Genomic DNA, 23,215 nt, shown 5'->3' on the forward strand with positions numbered 1-23,215 from the left:
ACTTTTCCGTTCTGTAGCATAGATGATAATTTAACAACGACTGATGTTTAGGCTAATAAAGGCAGAGAAAATAAGACAGTGGCAGAATAAATTCAACCACACCTTTGTTTTATCACAATACCGGATAGCAACCTCTGCCCGGTGAAGTCCGCGACACATATTGCATGTAACAGGCAGTTACATGACCTACAGCATGATTAAGCAAGTTAATGTTTCTGACATTTTCGGACCACTATTGATTTAGAACCACAGAGAGTTACCACAAGTTAAAGAAAACAGGAGCTGCCTCCACTATTCCAGCACCATTTCAACATCATCAAATCACCTCTGCTTAGTCTAATACAGTGACAACTAAAAGATACCAAAAGCAATTTAGTCCAATCAATGTAAGCTAAATAATGTGGCTGTCCATGGTTCTAATCTGTTTACACGCATGTTCGTGGAAGAAGAAACATGTTGACTCAACCTACTTCTAGAGAAACACCAATGCCATCCTTCTCTCTTTCATGTTGACGAAACGGTCTATCACTCTGTCATACAGTACACTCTTATTTTTTGTTCTCCTAGGCTACCTGGCTAAAATGCTTGCTCGCTATAAAATGCTTGCTCGCCTGCCTAACTTTCAATCATGGGCAACATTAGCTAGTTAACATTAGCCTTCTACATCTGGGTACTGCACATATTGAACTTCCATCCTCTCAGCCCAGGGGCACAACAATGTATGAATTAATGGTTGGATCAGAATCACCATTATAATCATTGGCCAGTTCGGAGAATTAAGTAAAACCAGAAGTCCAAATCCCTATCTCCATCCATGGCTAATTTAGGAAAGGGCCCATTTTAGCTAGCTAGCCACCAGCGGACAACACAACAATATGCAACAATTCAAGTTGTTTCTGTTAATGACGTATGCTCTCAAAGCAATATGATAGGAGAGACACCAAATCCAAGCTGGCTTCCCAGGACACTTTTTTTTACCTAAGCTAGGACCATTCACAGTGGAGCTCACTCAGTTTAGCTCAACGTTGATTGGTATATATTTTTTTTTTAATACCAAATGCTCACTGGCTTCCCTTTCATTCAATGCTACAGCCAGCAACAATGTCATACTCGTTTGGACCAGACAGCATCAGATAGATGGTCTACACAGAGAGACAGAGGGGTGCTGTTTTGCTCACTCTGATGCTTTCTCCTGTGAGATACATTCAGCCTCTTACATTCAGCCTCCAGGCTAGCCAGGAGTGTATTCATTAGTCGGATTCCACAGCAAAACATTTATGTCTGCTGCAAAACGTTTTGCAATGGAAACCATTGATTGTTTACTCTAGGAACAAAACAAAATGGGGAGGGACTTACCTGAATTTGTCCAATAGAAACTATTGTTTTTGTTGAATAATGTTTTACCTTTGGAGTAAATGGTTTCTGTTGCAAAACGTTTTGCAACAAATGTTTTGCAACAGAAAAAATGCTTAGCAACAGATTCCGACTATTAAATACACCCCTGCTGTACCCTACAGTAGTTGAAGATATCCAGCAGATCCTACCCGCTTGCTTACAGCTGCAGTAGGGTCATGGCTCAGAAATGTACCTCAATCCAGGGATGAGAATTGTCCCATTATCCAAACAGTTACTCCAAATTGTCCCATTATCCCAACTGTTACCTCAATCCAGGCATGAGAAATGAGTTTGTACTCCAAATTATCCCAACTGTTTCTCCAAGGTTTAATAGCAGTGGTTCAATCGTCTTGGTGTAACAGTTGGGATAATGGGACAATTTGGAGTACAAACTCATTTCTCATTCCTGGATTGAGGTATGTTTTCTGAGCCATATCTCTCACCTGCTCCAATGTGTCAATCTACACAGGAAGCCTGTCTGACCCTAGTGTAGCTGTAAGCAAGCGGGTCGGATCTGCTGGCTAAATTGACAGCTGCTGCAGAAAGTTACATTGTAGCGCAGAGCACAATGACAGTCATGAGGACAATTCAAACACGAAGCAACAACCGAGAGATCAGAGCCAGTCAAGAAATCAAGTCAACGCAGTTCTTCATGGGCTACTGTAGTTGATGCCAGAGAGGTATATAGATGTCGTTTTTGTCCAGTAACAACGAGCAAGAGACTAGATCATTTCCGGGGTTGGTTCTAGGTCGAAAATATATTATAATTGCGAGCTCTACCCGGAAAGAAGCCACAGCGGTGTTCGGGTGCTGCACACATACATTTCAGATGTGAGGCTATGTCATGTAAACTCAGAGTAACAGCGGATATAAACTTTCATTTTACCCCGGTGAGACGCGTTTTACTCTTCCACTTCGGACGCACTGGCGCACACTGACCAGCTAAAACGGGTAAGTTTTCGCAGAATTTATGTCTGCGTGTTTATGTATGCGCGTGCGCGCGTCTTGTTGGGAAGGAGGGGTTGTGGTCGGCAGATAATTGAATCATGAAACTTTCATGTCATCTCAACCTGATGCTAAATCATGCTTTATTGGCTGACGAAGTTATCCATACGGGTCGACAACTAGTGAAATAACTGACAGACAGTTTATCTATGGAACAAAGCCCACTGAGCACCTGACGAAATAATGTATATATGATACAGGATGGGTTCCGTCTGTATCTGATCCTATAGATAGATAGATAGTGTCCATATATAGATAGATATATAGTATCAATATAGTAGATGTATCTATCTCCTCATTCTGTTTGGGGAATAACTGTGCATTTAAACAAAAATAAATATTTACACGAATCAGGCCTATGGAACAATCAGCATGGAATCACACACAAATCACCATGTATTGTAAAGATGGATAACTACTTTAAGTTTTCCATCTATGCCAACATGTAGCCTAATTTCAGACTTGGTTACTGCTGGTGGTGTAAAGTAACTAAGTAAAAATACTTAAGTAGTTTTTGGGGTATCTGTGCAGTTTTTGGGGTATCTGTGCTTTACTGTTTATAATTTGGACAACTTTTACTTTTTCTCCACTACATTCCTAAAGAAAATATGTACATTTTACTCCAATACATGTTTCCCTGACACCCAAAAGTACTAGTTACACTTCAAATGCTCAGACAGGACAGCAATATGGTCCAATTCACACACTTATCAATATAATGCATTGTCATCCCTACTGCCTCTGATCTGGCGGACATACTAAACACAAATACTGCTTTTGTCAATTGTGTTGGAGTGTGCCCTGGCTGTCTGTAAATCATGCAGTCAGGTTTACTTAATGTAAGAGGTTTGATGTACAGGATTAACTTTTTACTTTTACTCAAGTATGACAATTTAGTACTTTTTCCACCACTGTACTTAAGTACATTTAAAACCAGATACTTTTGGGGGACTTTTACTTGAGTCATTTTCTATTAAGGTATCTTTACTTTTATTCAAGTATAACAATTGAAAACTTTTTCCACCACTGGTTACTACTGCTATGCTTAATGCCAAAAATATATTATTTGTTTTATACCAAGCATTGGCTGTGTGTCTGCATGTGTGTGTTTTTATTTATTTATTTCCTAAAACAAAATGTTGTTCATATTGCCTGTTCCAGAGGGGAAGTTGTCTTTGTATGCTCATGTGACCAGGTAGGTGCAATAACTGCACAGATGATGTCATGATGATGTTATGTCCTCAGCATGTCAGTCTCTCTGACAGTTAGGTTAGGTTGTCCTCTGATGTTCATTCCCTTGTCACTCTCTCTCTGCCCCCCCCCCCCCCCCCCCCCCCCGTTCTCTCTCTCTATCTGGCCAGATGAAATGTGCCTGTATGCAGATCTGTTCAGTAGTCTATAATTTCCAGCTGTGGTGAATCCTCTGGTTAGCAGCACAGCCTCGGGCCTTAGGCTTAGCTAGGCTGCCTCAATAACGTCACATGAAAAACTGCTGAGTGTGTGTGACATGCCTCCCCCCCCCCCATCTCTCAGTGATGTGGTAGCAGGCAGCAGTATGCCGTACGTGGACAGACAGAACCGTGTGTGTGGCTTTCTAGACATCGAGGAGAAAGAGGGCAGCAGCCGCTTCCAGAGACGCTATTTTATACTGGACACACAGGGCAACACACTGCTGTGGTACATGGACAACCCCCAGGTACACACAAACACGCACATCATACTGCCTGTACAAACACACATGATCTCTGATGTGTCTGAGGCAGAGTTGGGCAGAGTGTGTTCAGATAGTGGTTGTGTTCCGCCACTAGCAGAGTAGAAACACACCTCCTATAGAGGAAGTGAGACTAGGAGTAGAAGGCTTCTCTGTGTCTTTAACTATCTCTGCCTGCAGAAGTGTTTGTTATATTGAGTGTTGTGTTACTGTGTTTATTACATTGGTGTGTTGTATCACTGCCTGTAGAACCTGCCCAGTGGAGCGAACGCAGTCGGGAGTCTGCAGCTGACGTATATCTCCAAGGTAACAACACCCTAAAACAGATGACTTATTAAGGGCAATGTTTTTGACTAATTCCAAACTCTCATCTTCTCTCTCTTGTCTTCTCCTCATCTGTTTTGGGGTTAGGTGAGCGAGGCCACGGGGAAACAGAAGCCCAAGACTGAGTTCTGCTTTGGTGAGTCAACGTGTAGGGTGTAGGGTGTTCTCATGGCCCTGGTGAAACACGTACAGTAAAATGTGTTCCTATGTTTATCATACCTGTTCTGTCCTCTTTGCAGTGATCAATGCTATTATAGCCTCTGTATTTATGTTCTGTATTGCTATATAATATTATATATTTCTACGTTCAGTACCAGTCAAGAGTTTGGACACACCTACTCATTCAAGGGTTTTTCTTTATTTGTACTACTTTCTACATTGTAGAATAATAGTGAAGACATCAAAACTATGAAATAACACATATAGAATCATGTAGTAACTGAAAAAAGTGTTAAACAAATTCAAAATATATTTTATATTTGAGATTCTTCAAAGTAGCCACCCTTTACCTTGATGACAACTTTGCACACTCTTGACATTCTCTCAACCAGTTTCATGAGGTAGTCACCTGCAATGCATTTCAATTAACAGGTGTACCTTGTTAAGTTAACTTGTGTCATTTCTTTACTTCTTAATGTGTTTGAGCCCATCAGTTGTGTTGTGACAAGGTAGGGGTGGTATACAGAAGATAGACCTATTTGGTAAAAGACCAAGTCCATATTAGGACAAGAACAGCTGAAATAAGCAAAGACAAACGACAGTCCATCATTACTTTAAGACATGGTCAGTCAATCTGAAAAATGTCAAGAACTTTGAAAGTTTCTTCAAGTGCAGTCGCAAAAACCATCAAGCACGATGATGAAACTGGCTCTCATGAGGACCACCACAGGAAAGGAAGACCCAGAGTCACCTCTACTGCAGAGGATACGTTCATTAGAATTACCAGCCTCAGAAATTGCAGCCCAAATAAACTCTGAAAAAAAATAAACGTCCCTTTTTCAGGACCCTGTCTTTCAAAGATAATTTGTAAAAATCCAAATAACTTCACAGATCTTCATTGTAAAGGGTTTAAACACTGTTTCCCATGCTTGTTCAATGAACCATAAACAATTAATGAACCTGCACCAGTGGAATGGTTGTTAAGACACTAACAGCTTACAGACGGTAGACAAATAAGGTCACAGTTATGAAAACTTGGGACACTAAAACTTGGGACACTTTCTACTGACTCTTGAAAAACACACAAAAAAAGATGCCCAGGGTCCCTGCTCATCTGCGTGAACGTGTCTTAGGCATGCTGCAAGGAGGCATGAGGACTGCAGATGTGGCCAGGGCAATAAATTGCAATGTCCGTAGTGTGAGACGCCTAAGACAGCGCTACAGGGAGACAGGACGGACAGCTGATCGTCCTCGCAGTGGCAGACCTCGTGTAACAACACCTGTACAGGATCGGTACATCCGAACATCACACCTGCGGGACAGGTACAGGATGGCAACAACAACTGCCCGAGTTACACCAGGATTGTACAATCCCTCCCATCAGTGCTCAGACTGTCCGCAATAGGCTGAGAGAGGCTGGACTGAGGGCTTGTAGGCCTGTTGTAAGGCAGGTCCTCACCAGACATCACCGACAACAACGTCGCCTATGGGCACAAACCCACCATCGCTGGACCATACAGGACTGGCAAAAAGTGCTCTTCACTGAGGAGTCGCGGTTTTGTCTCACCAGGGGTGATGGTCAGATTTGCATTTATCATCGAAGGAATGAGCGTTACACCGAGGCCTGTACTCTGGAGCGGGATCGATTTGGAGGTGGAGGGTCCGTCATGGTCTGGGGCGGTGTGTCACAGCATCATCGGACTGAGCTTGTTGTCATTGCTTGTTGTCAGGCAATCTCAACGCTGTGCGTTACAGGGAAGACATGCTCTTCCCTCATGTGGTACCCTTCCTGCAGGCTCATCCTGACATGACCCTCCAGCATGACAATGCCACCAGCCATACTGCTCGTTCTGTGCGTGATTTCCTGCAAGACAGGAATGTCAGTATTCTGCCATGGCCAGCGAGGAGGCCGGATCTTAATTCCATCCGCTGTGTCCTCAACCGGCTGTTGCCGGACGTCGGAGCAGACGCTTCTACTTACCCCGGCCTGCTAACTTTAAACGCTGTGTCTCCCGCGTGCTAGCGTAGTAACGACTACGCCGCGGCTTCCCTGCTCCATCTATTGCTGTTCACTGGACCATATGATCACTTGGCTACAAAGCTGATGCCTGCTGGACTGTTCATTTATCACATTTTGTTTATTTTTTTATTTAAAAAAAATGTTATCTGTTGGCCCTAGCCCTGAACTCAGGCCCTGTGTGTAGATAACCGACCCTCTCTGCCCATTCATCACCATTTTACCTGTTGTTGTCTTAGTTGATTAGCTGTTGTTGTCTTACAGTGGGGCAAAAAAGTATTTAGTCAGCCACCAATTGTGCAAGTTCTCCCACTTAAAAAGATGAGAGGCCTGTAATTTTCATCATAGGTACACTTCAACTATAACAGACAAAATGAGAAAAAAAATCCAGAAAATCACATTGTAGGATTTTTTATGAATTTATTTGCAAATTATGGTGGAAAATAAGTATTTGGTCAATAACAAAAGTTTCTCAATACTTTGTTATATACCCTTTGTTGGCAATGACAGAGGTCAAACGTTTTCTGTAAGTCTTCACAAGGTTTTTCATCACTGTCAAACGCTCTCTAAAACACTTCTGCGAGCAGGCCTTTCTAATCGACCTGGCCCGGGCATCCTGGAAGCATATTGATCTCATCCCGTCAGTCGAGGATGCCTGGTTGTTCTTTAAAAGTAATTTCCTCACCATCTTAAATAAGCTTGCCCCTTTCAAAAAATGTAGAACTAAGAACAGATATAACCCTTGGTTCACTCCAGACCTGACTGCCCTTGACCAGCACAAAAACATCCTTCAAACAGAAATTTGCATCCTGTAGCTCTAACTCCAAAAGGTTTTGGGACACTGTAAAGTCCATGGAGAACAAGAGCACCTCCTCCCAGCTGCCCACTGCTCTGAGGCTAGGTAACACGGTCACCACGATAAATCCATGATAATCGAAAATTTCAATAAGCATTTCTCTATGGCTGGCCAAGCTTTCCTCCTGGCTACCCCAACCCCGGCCAACAGCTCTACCCCCCCCACCCCCCCTGCAGCTACTTGCCCGAGCCTCCCCAGCTTCTCCTTCACCCAAATCCAGATAGCAGATGTTCTGAAAGAGCTGCAAAACCTGGACCCCTACAAATCAGCTGGGCGAGACAATCTGGATCCTCTCTTTCTAAAATTATTTGCCGCCATTGTTGCAACCCCTATTACCAGTCTGTTCAACCTCTCTTTCGTATCGTCCGAGATCCCTAAAGATTGGAAAGCTGCTGCGGTCATCCCCTTCTTCAAAGGGGGAAGACACTCTAGACCCAAACTGTTATAGACCTATATCCATCCTGCCCTGTCTCTCTAAAGTCTTCGAAAGCCAAGTTAACAAACAGATCACTGACCATTTCGAATCCCACCGTACCTTCTCCGCTGTGCAATCTGGTTTCCGAGCTGGTCACGGGTGCACTTCAGCCACGCTCAAGGTACTAAACGATATCATAACCGCCATCGATAAAAAACAGTACTGTGCAGCCGTCTTCATCGACCAGGCCAAGGCTTTCGACTCTGTCAATCACTGTATTCTTATCGGCAGACTCAATAGCCTTGGTTTCTCAAATGACTGCCTCGCCTGGTTCACCAACTACTTTACCGACAGAGTTCAGTGTGTCAAATCGGAGGGCCTGTTGTCCGGACCTCTGGCAGTCTCTAATGGGGGTACCACAGGGTTCAATTCTCGGGCCGACTCTTTTCTCTGTATATATCAATGATGTCGCTCTTGCTGCTGGTGATTCCCTGATCCACATCTACGCAGACGACACCATTCTGTATACATCTGGCCCTTCTTTGGACACTGTGTTAACTAACCTCCAAACGAGCTTCAATGCCATACAACACTCATTCCGTGGCCTCCAACTGCTCTTAAACGCTAGTAAAACCAAATGCATGTTTTTCAACCGTTCGCTGCCCGCACCTGCCCGCCCGACTAGCATCACTACCCTGGACGGTTTTGACCTAGAATATGTTGACAACTACAAATACCTAGGTGTCTGGCTAGACTGTAAACTCTCCTTCCAGACTCATATTAAACATCTCCAATCCAAAATCAAATCTAGAATCGGCTTTCTATTTCGCAACAAAGCCTCCTTCACTCAAACTTACCCTAGTAAAACTGACTATCCTACCGATCCTCGACTTCGGCAATGTCATCTACAAAATAGCTTCCAATACTCTACTCAGCAAACTGGATGCAGTCTATAACAGTGCCAACCCGTTTTGTTACCAAAGCCCCTTATACCACTGCGACCTGTATGCCTTAGTCGGTTGTCCTTCGCTACATATTCGTCGCCAGACCCACTGGCTCCAGGTCATCTATAAGTCTATGCTAGGTAAAGCTCCGCCTTATCTCAGCTCACTGGTCATGATAACAACACCCACCCATAGCACGCGCTCCAGCAGGTATATCTCACTGGTCATCCCCAAAGCCAACACCTCCTTTGGCTGCCTTTCCTTCCAGTTCTCTGCTGCCAGTGACTGGAACGAATTGCAAAAATCGCTGAAGCTGGAGACTTATATTTCCCTCACTAACTTTAAACATCAGCTATCTGAGCAGCTAACCGATCGCTGCAGTTGTACATACTCCATCTGTAAATAGCCCACCCAATCTACCTACCTCATCCCCATATTGTTTTTATTTACTTTTCTGCTCTTTTGCACACCAGTATCTCTACTTGCACATCATCATCTGCTCGTTTATCACTCCAGTGTTATTCTGCTAAATTGTAATTACTTCGCTACTATGGCCTATTTATTGCCTACCTCCTCACTCCATTTGCACACACTGTATATAGACTTTCTTTTTTTCTATTGTGTTATTGACTGTACACTTGTTTATTCATCATCCTCACCCTCCATTGTCACCAACACGGTCACCATGGCAATGGTGCGTTTGGACTAGAACATAGTACCTGGTACATGGGGGTGTGCACCACCACTCCCCCGATGATCTCAGTCTTATAGGCCTGCCTCTTTGTTTATTGTGTCGCACTGCTTTGCTTTATCTTGGCCAGGTCGCAGTTGTAAATGAGAACTTGTTCTCAACTAGCTTACCTGGTTAAATAAAGATGAAAAAAATTATAAAAAATCTCAATCCCATTGAGCACGTCTGGGACCTGTTGGAACGGAGGGTGAGGGCTAGGGCCATTCCCCCCCAGAAATGTCTGGGAACTTTCAGGTGCCTTGGTGGAAGAGTGGGGTAACATCTAACAGCAAGAACCGGCAAATTTGGGTGCAGTCCATGAGGAGGAGATGCACTGCAGTACTTAATGCAGCTGGTTGCCACACCAGATACTGACTATTTCTTTTGATTTTGATTTTTTCCCCCTTTGTTCAGGGACACGTTAATCCATTTCTGTTAGTCACATGTCTGTGGAACTTGTTCAGTTTATGTCTCACTTGTTGAATCTTGTTATGTTCATACAAATATTTACACATGTTAAGTTTGCTGAAAAAAAACACAGTTGACAGTGAGTGGATGTTTCTTTTTTTGCTGAGTTTAAATGCTTCACAGAGTTCAAGTAGATAAAAAAACATGAGCTGGCACACACCCAGAATAAATGTTTGTGTGGAGGCGAATAAACTATAAGCTATCAAAATAAAGAAAGTCGCTAAGTCACAGAGTTCAAGTAACATCAACTGTTCAGAGGAGACTGTGTGAATCAGGCCTTCATGGTCGAATTGTTGCAAATAACTACTAAAGGACACCAATAAGCAGAAGAGACTTGCTTGGGCCTAGAAAGATGACAGACTGAGTTCAAATTTTAGATGGTGGTTCCAACCACCGTGTCTTTGTGAGATGCAGAGTAGGTGAACGGATGATCTCCGCATGTGTGGTTCCCACCGTGAAGCATGGAGGAGGAGGTGTGATTGGTGCTTTGCTGGTGACACTCAGTGATTTTTTTTTAGAATTCAAGTCACACTTAACCAGCATGGCTACCACAGCATTCTGCAGCAATACGCCATCCCATCTAGTTAGTGGGACTCTCATTTGTTTTTCAACAGGACAATAATCCAACACTCCTCTAGGTTGTGTAAGGACTATTTGACCAAGAAAGAGAGTGATAGAGTGCTGCCTCAGATGACCTGGCTTCCACAATCACCCGACCTCAACCCAATTGAGATGGTTTGGGCTGAGTTGGGCCGCAGCTTCACCTGGAATGCAGAGTGGAGGAAAAGCAGCCAACAAGTGCTCATCATATGTGGGAACTCCTTCAAGGCTGTTGGTAAAGCATTCCAGATTAAGCTGGTTGAGAGAATGCCATGTGTGCAAAGCTGTCAAGGCAAAGGGTGGCTACTTTGAATTATCTGAAATCTAAAATATATTTAGATTTGTTTAACACTTTTTGATTAATATATATATATATATACATATATGTATGTGTGTGTGTTATTTCATAGTTTTGATGTCTTCACTATTATTCTACAATGTAGAAAATAGTAAAAAATAAAGAAAAACCCTTGACTGAGTAGGTGTGTCCAAACTTTTAAATGGTACTGTATATCACTATGTCTGCAGTGATCAATGCAGTATCTCGGCGGTATTTCCTCCAAGCCAACGATGCTGCTGACCTCAGAGACTGGGTCATTGCTCTCAACAAAGCCACCAAGATCACTGTGAGTACCCCAACTCATGTAGCTTCAAATCAACTTTTACATTCAGACATCTAATCAATACACGTATAACGTTCCATCAAACTGAGACTTAGCGATATTAAGTTGCCACAAACAGCACTGCATATGTTGCAGATGAGCGTGATGCAAGACAATGCACTCCCCAGAGCCCCAGTACTTTTCAATCGCACACCACTTTCAAGGCAGCAGCACCAACCGGGCCAGTAACTTCTCAGCACATTTTTGCGTTCCAGTTCAGCATCTACCTGCTCTGTCGCCGTCTACCATTGAAAACAACCATTGACTACACACAGAAAAGTTGCGCTGTTTTTATTTGAGCAATATGATTGGCCGTTCATTCAAGCACCACTACGCTCCAGCGAGTCACCACTTCTTGAGCAGTACAGAAGTTAATGGCTACGTTCACAACGCAGATGCGAGCTGTCCTGAGCAAAAATAAGCGCCCATCAATCTACTCGCTGAGCTTATTTATTTTAGGGAAAGTAATTTACAAAAGTAAACTTTCAATAGTGAACATATTAGCAATATGCTGGCTACTGTTGATAGTCTGTATAAAGAAAGATACAAAAAGATACCTAGCATTGGTCTAGGCTAGCCAACTGTAGCCAGTCAATGTCTATTTTGGAATGTTTGTCTTAAAGGGGCAGCATCCTATTTTGAGATGTGAAAGGCCCCAGAAAAGACACGTAACGAATTTTGCCAAACACTTTAGAACCAATGGTGTCACCTTTGGCACTCAGAGTATCACAGGGCATCTGCACGGATGCGCTTTAATAGCTACAACCTGATTGCTGATAATCAGAAAGACACTCTTGGTTATTGTGGCAATGGGCTTAACATTGCTGTTTACTTCGTGCATACAGTTGTACTGTAATATATTGGCACCCTGCACTTTACAATGAAGTGGTATGGAGCGGAATGTTCAGTTTTCTCTTCTCAAAACTGGTTGAAATGTTATTTTTACCTTGTAGGCACCTGCAACTGTTGTTGTGTATTAGATATTACTGCATTGTTGGAGCTACTGTAGGAACACAAGCATTTCGCTACACTCGCAATAACATCTGCTAAATATGTGTCTGCGACCAATCAAATTTGATTTGATTTGACCCGCAACTTCCCACAGGTGAGAGAAATTCACTGTAAATGAGAATCACCTGCCTCAAACCAAATTTATTTGAATTCTTCTGAATTCGTAATGGTTTAGTCTAGGCCATTATTATTTTTTGGGGTCCTGTGCAGTTGTAAATCAAACAAAAAAAATATATGAACCCCAAAAGTTATTTCAGTTTCAACTTATTTTAGAAGAAATACTGATTTAATATATATTTTTTGATGTGCATAGTTACACTAATTATATATTAGTGTAACTGTGTCTGACTCTACCTTTTGATATTGCATTTATAACTTGACTCTAACATTACACGTAATATGTTCATGTTTGATTTCGGTAAACCTGTAGGCTAGGTGCAGCTGAAACTACAATCACCTGAGTCACACTGACAAGAAGTGATGTCACACAGAGCCACAGATACATGTAACTGCAAACATAATGGAAGCACTTGAGTAAATGAGGGATACAAACTATTTTGAAAGCAGGTGCTTCCACACAGGTGTGGTTCCTGACTTAATTAAGCAATTAACATCCCATCATGCTTAGGGTCATGTATAAAAATAATAGGCAAGCTATGCCCCCATAGGATGACATTGTCCCCATCCACAAGGCATGAGTGGTCACTGAATGGTTTGATGAGCATGAAAATAATGTAAACCATATGCCATGGCCGTCTCAGTCACCAGATCTCAACCCAATTGAACACTTATGGGAGATTATGGAACGTCGCCCGAGACAGTGTTTTCCACCACCATCAAAACAATCACCAAATGATGGAATTTTTCGTGGAAGAATGGTGTCGCATCTCTCCAGTAGAGTTCCAGACACTTGTCAAATCTATGCGTTCAATCTGTTCTGGCTTTTGGTTGCCGAAAGCCCTATTAAGACTGTATATTGGTGTTTCCTTTATTTTGGTAGTTACCTGTATATAGCACTCAAAAGGAAGAAGTCTGTGGTCTCACATTCAACTGTTTGGCCAGGGTGTACACACACACACACACACACATACACACACACACACACATTTAAAATATGAGGAAATGGTGAAACAGGACAGTGGGAGTTGTTTTGAGGTTTCACATAGCAGATTCATATCAAATCTAATGTTATTTGTCACATGTGTCGAACACAACAGACCTTACCGTGAAATGCTTACTTACAAGCCCTTAACCAACAATGCATATTAAGAAAATATTTGCTAAATAAACTAAAGTTAAAAAAGTAACACAATAAAATAACAAGGCTATATACAGGGAGTACTGAGCCAATGTACGGGGTCATATTTACATTTAGGTAAGAAAAGTGTGTGTGTTGAAAATTATATCCAGCCTGTGGGGGGCTTTCCACACACAATGTTTTAACAGACTGCTGATGTTTGTGCTGTGGAGCTATAGAACACACACGCATGCAAACTTCTCGACCACACATTTTTTGGGGGGTGGCGGGGGGGGGGGGGTGGTGGTCAGAGAGTTTAATGCTGAGTCATGGAGGTCATAAGGCCTGTAACTCCTCCCCTCCACACCACTACAGAAGGCTGAGAACAGCAGTTAGTGATTACATCCCAATAATCTCTTTTCTCTCTCTCTTTTTCTCCTGAAGTGTGCACTCATTCACCACTTCACACAAATGTTTAATCATTGGATTGGTATAGGCACGGCCTAGAGGGAGTTTCCATATACCAGTCATTTTGTTTTCAATACATGAAAGGAGGTGAACAAGTGCACACTTCGGGAGAAATGATTGGGACCTGTGACCCAATAGTCATCACTGTTTGGCTCTGTGAGGCTAGAGTGTGGTGCTGCTCTGTTTCTTCTGTATTGTCACCTGCCCTCACACAGGAAACACAGATGCTCTCTCTATTCCACTTCCTCTTTGGCTCCCCCTGAAGAAACCCTGTAGGCCTACATGTGGGCCATGTTTATATGAAATGTCTTGTTTATCACTCCAGAAATATGTTATATTATAGTTTCATGGTTTATCAATAAGTGAAAGTTAATGATAATGTATTGTTGGATAAATGCTAAATGCTAGCTATGGGTTTGACTTAATCCTCAAACTGTTGTTTTCTGTAGGTTCCGAAAGCTGGACCTCTCCAGCCCAGGACAGAGGTTTCTATGGTAACCGGTGAGGCAGGGGGTAAGAGGCAGGCCTATAAGACTGAGATCATCGGGGGAGTGGTGGTGCACACCCCCATGTACCAGGTACTATGTTCTAGTCCAAACGCACCATTGCCATGGTGACCGTGTTGGTGATTGTGATGATGGTGGTGATGACAATGGAGGGTGAGGATGATGTACAGTGATGGTGATAATAATGATGAGTGTGTGTGTGTTGCAGAATGAGGGGGAGGAGATGGAGGTAGGGGACAGGAAGGTCAACGCTGTAGGCAGTAGACCAGGCGTCCTGAGGTGTGGCTACTGTGTCAAACAGGGTAACATGGTGAGTACAAACACACACTAGCAACGGTCATCAAAATTGTTAAAAGGTTTAAATAAATGCAACAGTTGGACAATGGAGGAAGATACTCCAAACCTTTTGTCATTTTTGTAATCCATCAGATATTGACAGAATTATAGCACAAAACATTTTACTGCCACGAACAAATAATGAAGTTCAGCGATTTTGGTGGGATTTCTGGTATTACATTTATTGTCAAATTTCACTTTTATTCACTCATATACATTTTATAATGGTATCAGGTATTTGTAAAAATATTTTGTGCCTCATGTGCATAAATACACTGGGTGTATTTGAATAGATTAACATAAATGGGTGGCATAGGGCTGTAACCACAACTTGCTTGACAATCATCTCATTCCAAAATCATGGGCATTAATATGGAGTTGGTCCCCCCTTTGCTGCTATAACAGCCTCCACTCTTCTGGGGAGACTTTCCACTAGATGTTGGAACATTGCTGCAGGGACTTGCTTCCATTCAGCCATGAGCATTAGTGAGGTTGGGCGATTTAGACCTGGCTCGCAATCGGCGTTCCAATTCATCCCAAAGGTGTTTGATGGGGTTGAGGTCAGGGCTCTGTGCATGCCAGTCAAATTCTTCCACACCGATCTCTACTAACCATTTCTGTATGGACCTCACTTTGTGCACGGGGGCATTGTCATGCTGAAACAGGATAAGGCCTTCCCAAAACTTTTGCCACAAAGTTGGAAGCACAGAATCGTCTAGAATGTCATTGTATGCTGTAGCATTAAGATTTCTATTAACATTAAGATTTCCTCAATCTACACACAATGCCCCATAATGACATAGAGAAAACATGTTTTTAGAAATGTTTGCACATTTATTAAAATAAAAAACAGACCTTATTTACATAACTATTCAGACCCATTTCTATGTGACTCAATTGAGCTCAGGTGCATCCTGTTTCCATTGATAATCCTTGATGTTTCTACAACTTGATTGGAGTCCATGTGTGGTAAATTAAATTTATTGGACATGATTTGTAAAGGCACACCTGTCTATATGAGGTCCCACTGTTGACAGTGCATGTCAGAGCAAAAACTAAGCCATGAGGTCGAAGGAATTGTCCGTAGAGCTCCGAGACAGGATTGTGTCGAGGCACAGATCTGGGGAAGGGTACCAAAACGTTTCTGCAGCATTGAAGTTCCCCAAGAACACAGTGGCCTCCATCATTCTAAAATGGAAGAAGTTTGGAACCACCAAGACTCTTCCTAGAGCTGGCCGCCCGGCCCAACTGATCAATCGGGGGAGAAGGTTCCTTGGTCAGGGAGGTGACCAAGAACCTGATGGTAACTCTAACAGAGCTCTAGAGTTCCTCTGTGGAGATGGGAGAACCTTCCAGAAGGACAACCATCTTTGCAGCACTCCACCAATCAGGCCTTTATGGTAAAGTGGCCTGACGGAAGCCACTCCCCAGTAAAAGGCACATGACAGCCTGCTGGGAGTTTGCCAAAAGGCACCTGAAGGACTCTCAGACCATGAGAAACAAGATTCTCTGGTCTGATGAAACCAAGATTGTACTCTTTGGCCTGAATGCCAAGCATCACATCTGGAGGAAACCTGACACCATCCCTACGGTGAAGCATGGTGGTGGCAGCATCATGCTGTGGGGATGTTTTTCAGCACCAGGGACTGGGAGGCTTGTCATGATCGAGACAAAGATGAACGGAGCAAAGTAGACAGATCCTTGATGAAAACCTGCTCCTGAGCTCTCAGGACCTCAGACTGGAGCGAAGGTTTACCTTCCAACAGGACAATGACCCTAAGCACACAGCCAATGCAACGCAGGAGTGGCTTCATGACAAGTCTTTGAATGTCCTTGAGTGGCCCAGCCAGAGCCCGGACTTTAACCCGATCTAACCTCTCTGGAGAGACCTGAAAATAGCTGTCCAGCGACGCTCTCTATCCAACCTGACAGAGCTTGAGAGGATCTGCAGAGATGAACGTGAGAAACTCCCCAAATACAGGTACACGAAGCTTGTAGATTCATACCCAAGAGGACTCGAAGCTATAATCACTGCCAAAAGTGCTTCAACAAAGTACTCAATAAAGGGTCTGAATACTTATGTAAATGTTATATTTCCATTTTTTGGTTTGAATAAATTTGCAAAAATATCTAAAAACCTGTTTTCACTTTGTCTTTATGGAGTATTGTGTGTAGATTGATGAGGAAATAAATACATGTAATCAATTTTAGAATAAGGCTGTAACGTAACAAAATGTGGAAAAAGTCAAGGGGTCTGAATACTTTCCAAATGCACTGTATACAGTAGTGTACTTTACATTGTTTGTGAGATCAGACATAATATCACTATAATCCGAGTGTTCATTTTCAGAAGTTGCTTTCATTTCGGCGCATCTCATTTGTAAACATTTCAATTGTATTAAATTATAAAGTTTTTCAATTCCACAAAAAATGTACACCCATCAAAATAACTTTATCTTTTGTGATGTAAGTGTTGAGAAGATGCGTTAAATCCCAGACTAAGTTTAGTATTTACCGGGGTGTGTTTGACAGGTCATTACTAAACATTTTCTGCGCTCGTAAAGTTAACTGGAAAAAATTTAAGCAACCAATCCAGCGAGATTTGTGACAATTGGATTTTCCACCCCTCAAACACAGGAAATAGATTTCTGAAAAAGACATATCCTCAGGTAGGCTGGGCATGCACGTTGCTATATACATAGGGCTGGTGCGGTGATCGTATTACCGACACACCGGCGGCCACGAGTCATGAAGGCAGTCAAATTCCACATTGCCGTTTAGTCACAGTAATTAGGCTTCTCCAAACTTTGCTGCTGCTGGTAATTAGTAGCCTACCAAACGTGCTAACTGCCTGGTACTCAGCACTCTATTGTCCCTCTAATCACTCTGACACCAATGCAAATGTATTCAAAAATCAAATCAAACTCTTCATAAGAGCCCATGACCTCATGTTGTGCAACATTTCTATAGGCTATGCAATTGCGGGAGAAAGCAGAGTGATGGCCTCTACTAAAAAGAGGAGGTTCCCATCAGCTTTCTATAGGCTAGGCCTACTATATTTATTTCTGAACTTTCCTAATATTAAGAACATTGCTTATATTTACAACAGGAGTATAGCCTACCTGGCTGGTATGAAAATAAACCATATGGAAAAGCGTCCTCCAGTCACTGTAAGTGCATAGATGACATGTATTTTTTCCCGCTGCCCCTGTTTTCGATACAGGTCCATGATAATGGTCCATTCTAAATCAAAACAAATGTCACATATATTATTTAGCATGTGTAAAGACTAGATTAAATCAGGAATAGGCTAATATTGTCACCCATCAGACTATCACTTGTGAATGATATATTATCTCTTGTGAATGATGCCCAGCATAAGAAATAATGCTTTTTTGGGACATTTTCTAATCAAAGTCAAACACCACATGTAGCCTAGCCCATAGGCCTTTACATTTTAATAAGGTATGTATCACAACTAAAGTTGCCAAATAACTTCTTAAAATGAAGCACATTAATCCGCTTTACAAGGGGTGTAGAGCGTAACTGGTGTGTGTGTGTATATAAGCAGCATGTAGTTTCAAGTTTGGGAAAGTAAATTTTCACCATAAAAATGCACCTTTATAATAAAAGCATTACATGCTGTCACGTTCCTGACCTTATTTCCTTTGTTTAGTCTTTGTTTAGTTGGTCAGAACGTGAGCTGGGTGGGTGTAGTCTATGTTATGTGTTTCTATGTTTAGGTTGTCATTTGGCCTGATATGGTTCTCAATCAGAGGCAGTTGTTTTACGTTGTCTCTGATTGGGAACCATATTAAGGTAGCCTGTTTTCACTGTTTGTTTGTGGGTGATTGTTCCTGTTCGTGCGTTCATGTGTTCTATGTTCTCTAGTTCAGGACTGTAGCTTCGTTGGTTTTCGTCTGTTTATTGTTTTGTTTGTATTGAAGAAGTATTCTAATAAATATGGATACATACCACGCTGCGCTTTGGTCCTCCTCTCCTTCTACCGACGGAAGCCGTTACACATGCATAATTGCATTTGTGGTCACTTTTGATAATGCTGTTTTCCGCTAATGGAACATTCGTGCTTAATAGCCTACTACCATGTGTGAATTGCTGCGCTTATAATGTGAAGAAATAGCCTAATAGTTTATCAACATTTCAAGCTAAACGTTCTGATATTGTGTCAGCCACATTGCATAAAAAAGGATTCTTGATGCTAGTGGTTGTATTCATTTGGGATCTATCGCATCCCACAACTGTTCCAGACTATGTTTGGAATATTTATTTATTGCACAGAATAGAATAGGTCGACTTTTGTGCTGTGGGGGATAGTAGATTGACATCCGCTAGTGCTTTTGCTGTTCGTTAGGCCTACTCATCTTGTTGGCTGATGAAAAGTAAATGTGGACAGTTCATCCAATATCTTCAATATTCACCTCGGAATTGGATAAGGACACACGCAGTTGCGTCCCTGATGTGTCTGTCTTTACTTGTAGCCTGTGAGAAAGACCTGATCACATGACAGAGAGGCTTCGGATTGCGCAGCACACTCAGAGAGAAGGGCACAACACAGCACTCTGGGTCGCAAAAGGCATGGATTTTTTTAGGGTGCATTACGGCCACAAAGGGGAAGCCGGCGCGAAATTCGAGGCATTATCAAGTACTTTTCAAATTGTGAATGAGAGACTGTTGGAGGGTGTATAACCTGCCAAAAAACAAAGAGGAGCTCATGACTTTCAAGCTTTTTTCAAATCATCATTAGTCTCATCATGCAGCCTTACAATGTATTCCAAACATATAGCCCAACATTTGTAGAACAACTAAAGTTAGATTAATAACTCTACATGAAACATATAGGAGTACCTATTTCTTTGTTAACCGCTCAATATAGAATAGCAGCATGTGCACACTCCCTCAAATCGTTTGGAGAAAATATTTATATTTTATTCAGCTTTGTTCAATTGTATTCTTCATACTAAAATAATGCCACGGAATTATAAGCAAATCTTGTCTGCTAAATGAACTAGTGTAGTCCACAGCCATTTGGCATAGCCACATCAGGACCGAACATAAGGACCACTCAGAGTATGCTATTATTTTCTTCTGAAATAGACTACATTTTCTTCATATCATGCTTCTTTAGACCTGTCTAAAATAATGGATTTATTGTGAAGGTATAGGCTATATTACATGGTTTTAATAGACTTTTTAAAATGGCTTGTAGGCCACTGTGTGGAAGCCAGGAGATGCTAAATGTGTTTATGTTAATTAACGGTCAATTACAGAGAGACCGACAGTTATTTGCTTGACAATCACCGGCTGATGAAATGTCATGACCGCCACAGCCCTACACATACACACACACTTTGAACTAATCAGTTGTATGTTTCAGAGGAAAAGCTGGAAAAGGCGTTTCTTCATGCTGGACAACAATTCTGTCAGTTACTACAAGTGTGAGACGGTGAGGTCATATCCTGTCTCTCCTCACCTCTCTCCTCTGTGAGTGGCTCTGGGTGGTAACTGTTGCTGTTTAAACCACAGTGGGTTGTATTTACAGATGTCCTCAAATGGCTTTGGGGAGTAAATTCAAACCAAGAAAATACATTGTGGGAAAAACATATGTCCTCCATGTTTGTCTTTGTTTCTGCTTTGGTGTGGTGTGTGTTTCAGTGTCCTGTGTGACAGATGTGTTTCTGTCAGTGGAACAGAGTAAAGTTTGGTGTTTCTCTGATGCACGATGGCGTGTGTGTGTAACCTGTATTTGATATGTATTTCAGCATAAGGAGCCGCTAAGAGCGGTTCTTCTGAGAGACATTCAGAAGGTCCATGAATGTCTGGTCAAATCTGGGTGAGAGTCACACATATCTATCTAATCTAATACACGCACACACAAGCTTGCTGTCTTACCTAGTCATCTCTCTGTCAGGGACCTGCTGATGAGGGATAACCTGTTTGAGATTATCACCAGCTCTAGGGTTTTCTACGTCCAGGTAAGTGAGTGTGTACTTGTTTTCCTACCTTATCAGGACCCCAATGTCCTAACAATTCACCCAAATGTCCGTACAAAGTAGGAAAACAAGAACTTTAAGATTAAGGTTTAGGGTTAAAAAAAAAGAGTGTTGTTTTACATTGTCAGCCATAGTAGTACGGCACTCCTGAGCAAATTAGGGTTAGGTGCTTTGCTCAAGGCACATTGACAGATTTTTCGCCTGATCAACTCGGGTATTTGAACCAGCAACCTTTTGGTTACTGGTCCAACGCTCTAACTGCTAGGCTACCTGCCCGGGGTTAAAGAAAATATGATTTTTAATGGTCAAACAAGTCCTGAAATTTCTCAAATAAAGCTGTGTGTGTGCGTGTGTGTGTGTGTGTGTGTGTGTGTGTGTTGCATGTATTGTCGTCAGCTGGGCTTCCCTCTGTGTTGACTACTCTCTGGTTTGATGCTCTGTTGCTCATGTGTGGCCTTACTTCTGTTTTTGAACGAACGGAAGGTTTGTACAAACACTAACCATAAAACAACATCTCTTGTCCCCCCATGGGAGAACAGCTGACTAGGGGCAGGGGCCTTAGATCAGAGAGAGGTAACTGTGTGTGTGTGTGTGCTTACTTTGTTGTATAAGCATAATGTGTAAGCGTGTGCTGGTGTTGTTGCAGACAGACACTCCAGAGGACATGCAGGGCTGGATCAGAGACATTGAGGGGAAGATACAGGACTTCAGAGGCCCGGGCAAGGTAAAGGTCTATTTAAATTCCACTTACAGTTCCGACCAGTACTATTAGTGGTCCTGATGGCGCGTCCATACAAGTGTCATTGCACAACAGGGAGATGAGGAATTCTGATTCAGTGGGGGAATCACAAAATGGTGTCTCTCTTTTTTCTTTCCCTCTCAGAGCTCTGCATTCACACGTGCCTCCTCTCTGTATTGCCATGGTAACTCCTCCCACCAACCCTCTGTTCTCCGTGGTCGTCAGGGAGATGACAAGAGACCCCCTTTAGGGAAGTCATGTTCCGTGGCCCCGGGATGGCAGCCCTGGACCCCCGTACCCCAAAGAGAGGCTCCCGCACTGGGCATACTAGATAAGGACGGTCCCTTTAGCTCTCTGCTGCCCAGCCTCTCCTCTCTCTCTCTCTCCACCTCCTCATCTTTATCCTCCCTCCCCACTCCCACCCCACAGGGGGTCTCAGCTCCAGCCAGTGGTGTGGGGGTCTCAGTCAGCCCAGGCCCCATAGCCCCAGGCCCCTCCAGCAGCCGGAGGAGACACCGCTCTCAGCCTCAGCCCACCACAGACCGCAGCTTCCCTTTCAGCCTGGACCATGATGGCATCCGCACCACCGACGTCTAGAACCAACCACGTCTAGAGCCAACAGAACTCTGGATCCAACAAAATGTAGAACCACCAACATCTAGAACCAATATCTAGAGCAACAATGACACTTGATTGAGTGCTTTTCCCTTTGAAAGACTAAACCTTCCCTCCCCCAGCCACTTTCCTCTGAGAGTTCCATAGGCCTGCTGCTTTGGCTGCGACTGCTGTGGCTGCTGTGGGCTGTTTGCTGAAGTATCCCCCCATCCATCTCTCTCTCTGGAGGCCTGTGGCCCCCTGTTGGTGGGGGAGTGTAGTGATGCAAATTGGGGTTCCTGGATGTGTTTTCTCAGTGAGGGGTGTGTTAGTCGTGGCTGTGGGCTTCTGGTATAAAGGGTTATTCGGAGAGACTGGGAGGGATTATCAGTGTTGGAGTGTCTGGTAGACTGCGAAGGGTTAAGTTATGTGTTGTACGATTTCCTCTTAAAACCTGAATGTAGTTCTCCCATGTACTGAGATGAAGGAAGGTTTGTATTGTGTTGGAGCCTGTCTGTCTACCAAATACCCTCTAATAGTATTAGTCAGCTGGTCTTTTACCTGTATTAACCAAATGTCCCAATTGCCACCCTAATGCACTATATCATGCAGTACTTTTGACCAGAGCCTTATGGGCTCTAGTCAAAGGTAGTACACTATATAATGAATATGGTACCACTGCCAATTGGGACTCAACCCAAGAGTCCCATTCAATCCATAACCTGGTCATAGAATAGTGACGATGTTCGTGTCTGTGGCTCTGCTTGTCTCTGTAGACAGTGTTGTTCCCTTGTTAGACTAAATCCAATTGCATTAAATCGCTTCATCAGCAGCACATTTTATGGTATTTCTGCACACTTTTCCGTTAGCCTCGTTCTCTTGCTCGACTGCAAAGGATTTACTACTCCAGAGGGACTGGAAATATTTTGGGTGTCTCAGATTGTTCTAGCAATTCTCACATTGTAACTTCATTAGGAGGAACGATGTTTGACATGCTTTTTACATTTGTATCACAAACAATTATTTT

The 23,215-nt window shown here is 42.8% G+C and overlaps 1 protein-coding gene across 1 annotated transcript; it reads left to right on the plus strand.

The window, feature by feature from the left end:
• The first annotated feature begins 1,948 nt into the window (after positions 1 to 1,948).
• On the plus strand, positions 1,949 to 23,020 carry LOC139545275 (pleckstrin homology domain-containing family A member 2-like). The gene is made up of 12 exons (XM_071352880.1): positions 1,949 to 2,346; positions 3,934 to 4,096; positions 4,361 to 4,417; positions 4,523 to 4,571; positions 11,153 to 11,250; positions 14,452 to 14,580; positions 14,717 to 14,818; positions 20,240 to 20,308; positions 20,625 to 20,695; positions 20,774 to 20,837; positions 21,502 to 21,579; positions 21,739 to 23,020. Exons 2-12 carry the CDS (start codon positions 3,956 to 3,958, stop codon positions 22,189 to 22,191), a joined length of 1,311 nt encoding a protein of 436 aa, XP_071208981.1. The 5' UTR covers positions 1,949 to 2,346; positions 3,934 to 3,955; the 3' UTR covers positions 22,192 to 23,020.
• Positions 23,021 to 23,215: the final 195 nt, after the last annotated feature.

The sequence above is a fragment of the Salvelinus alpinus genome, chromosome 19 (genome assembly GCF_045679555.1).
Source record: "Salvelinus alpinus chromosome 19, SLU_Salpinus.1, whole genome shotgun sequence".
NCBI lineage: Eukaryota > Metazoa > Chordata > Actinopteri > Salmoniformes > Salmonidae > Salvelinus > Salvelinus alpinus.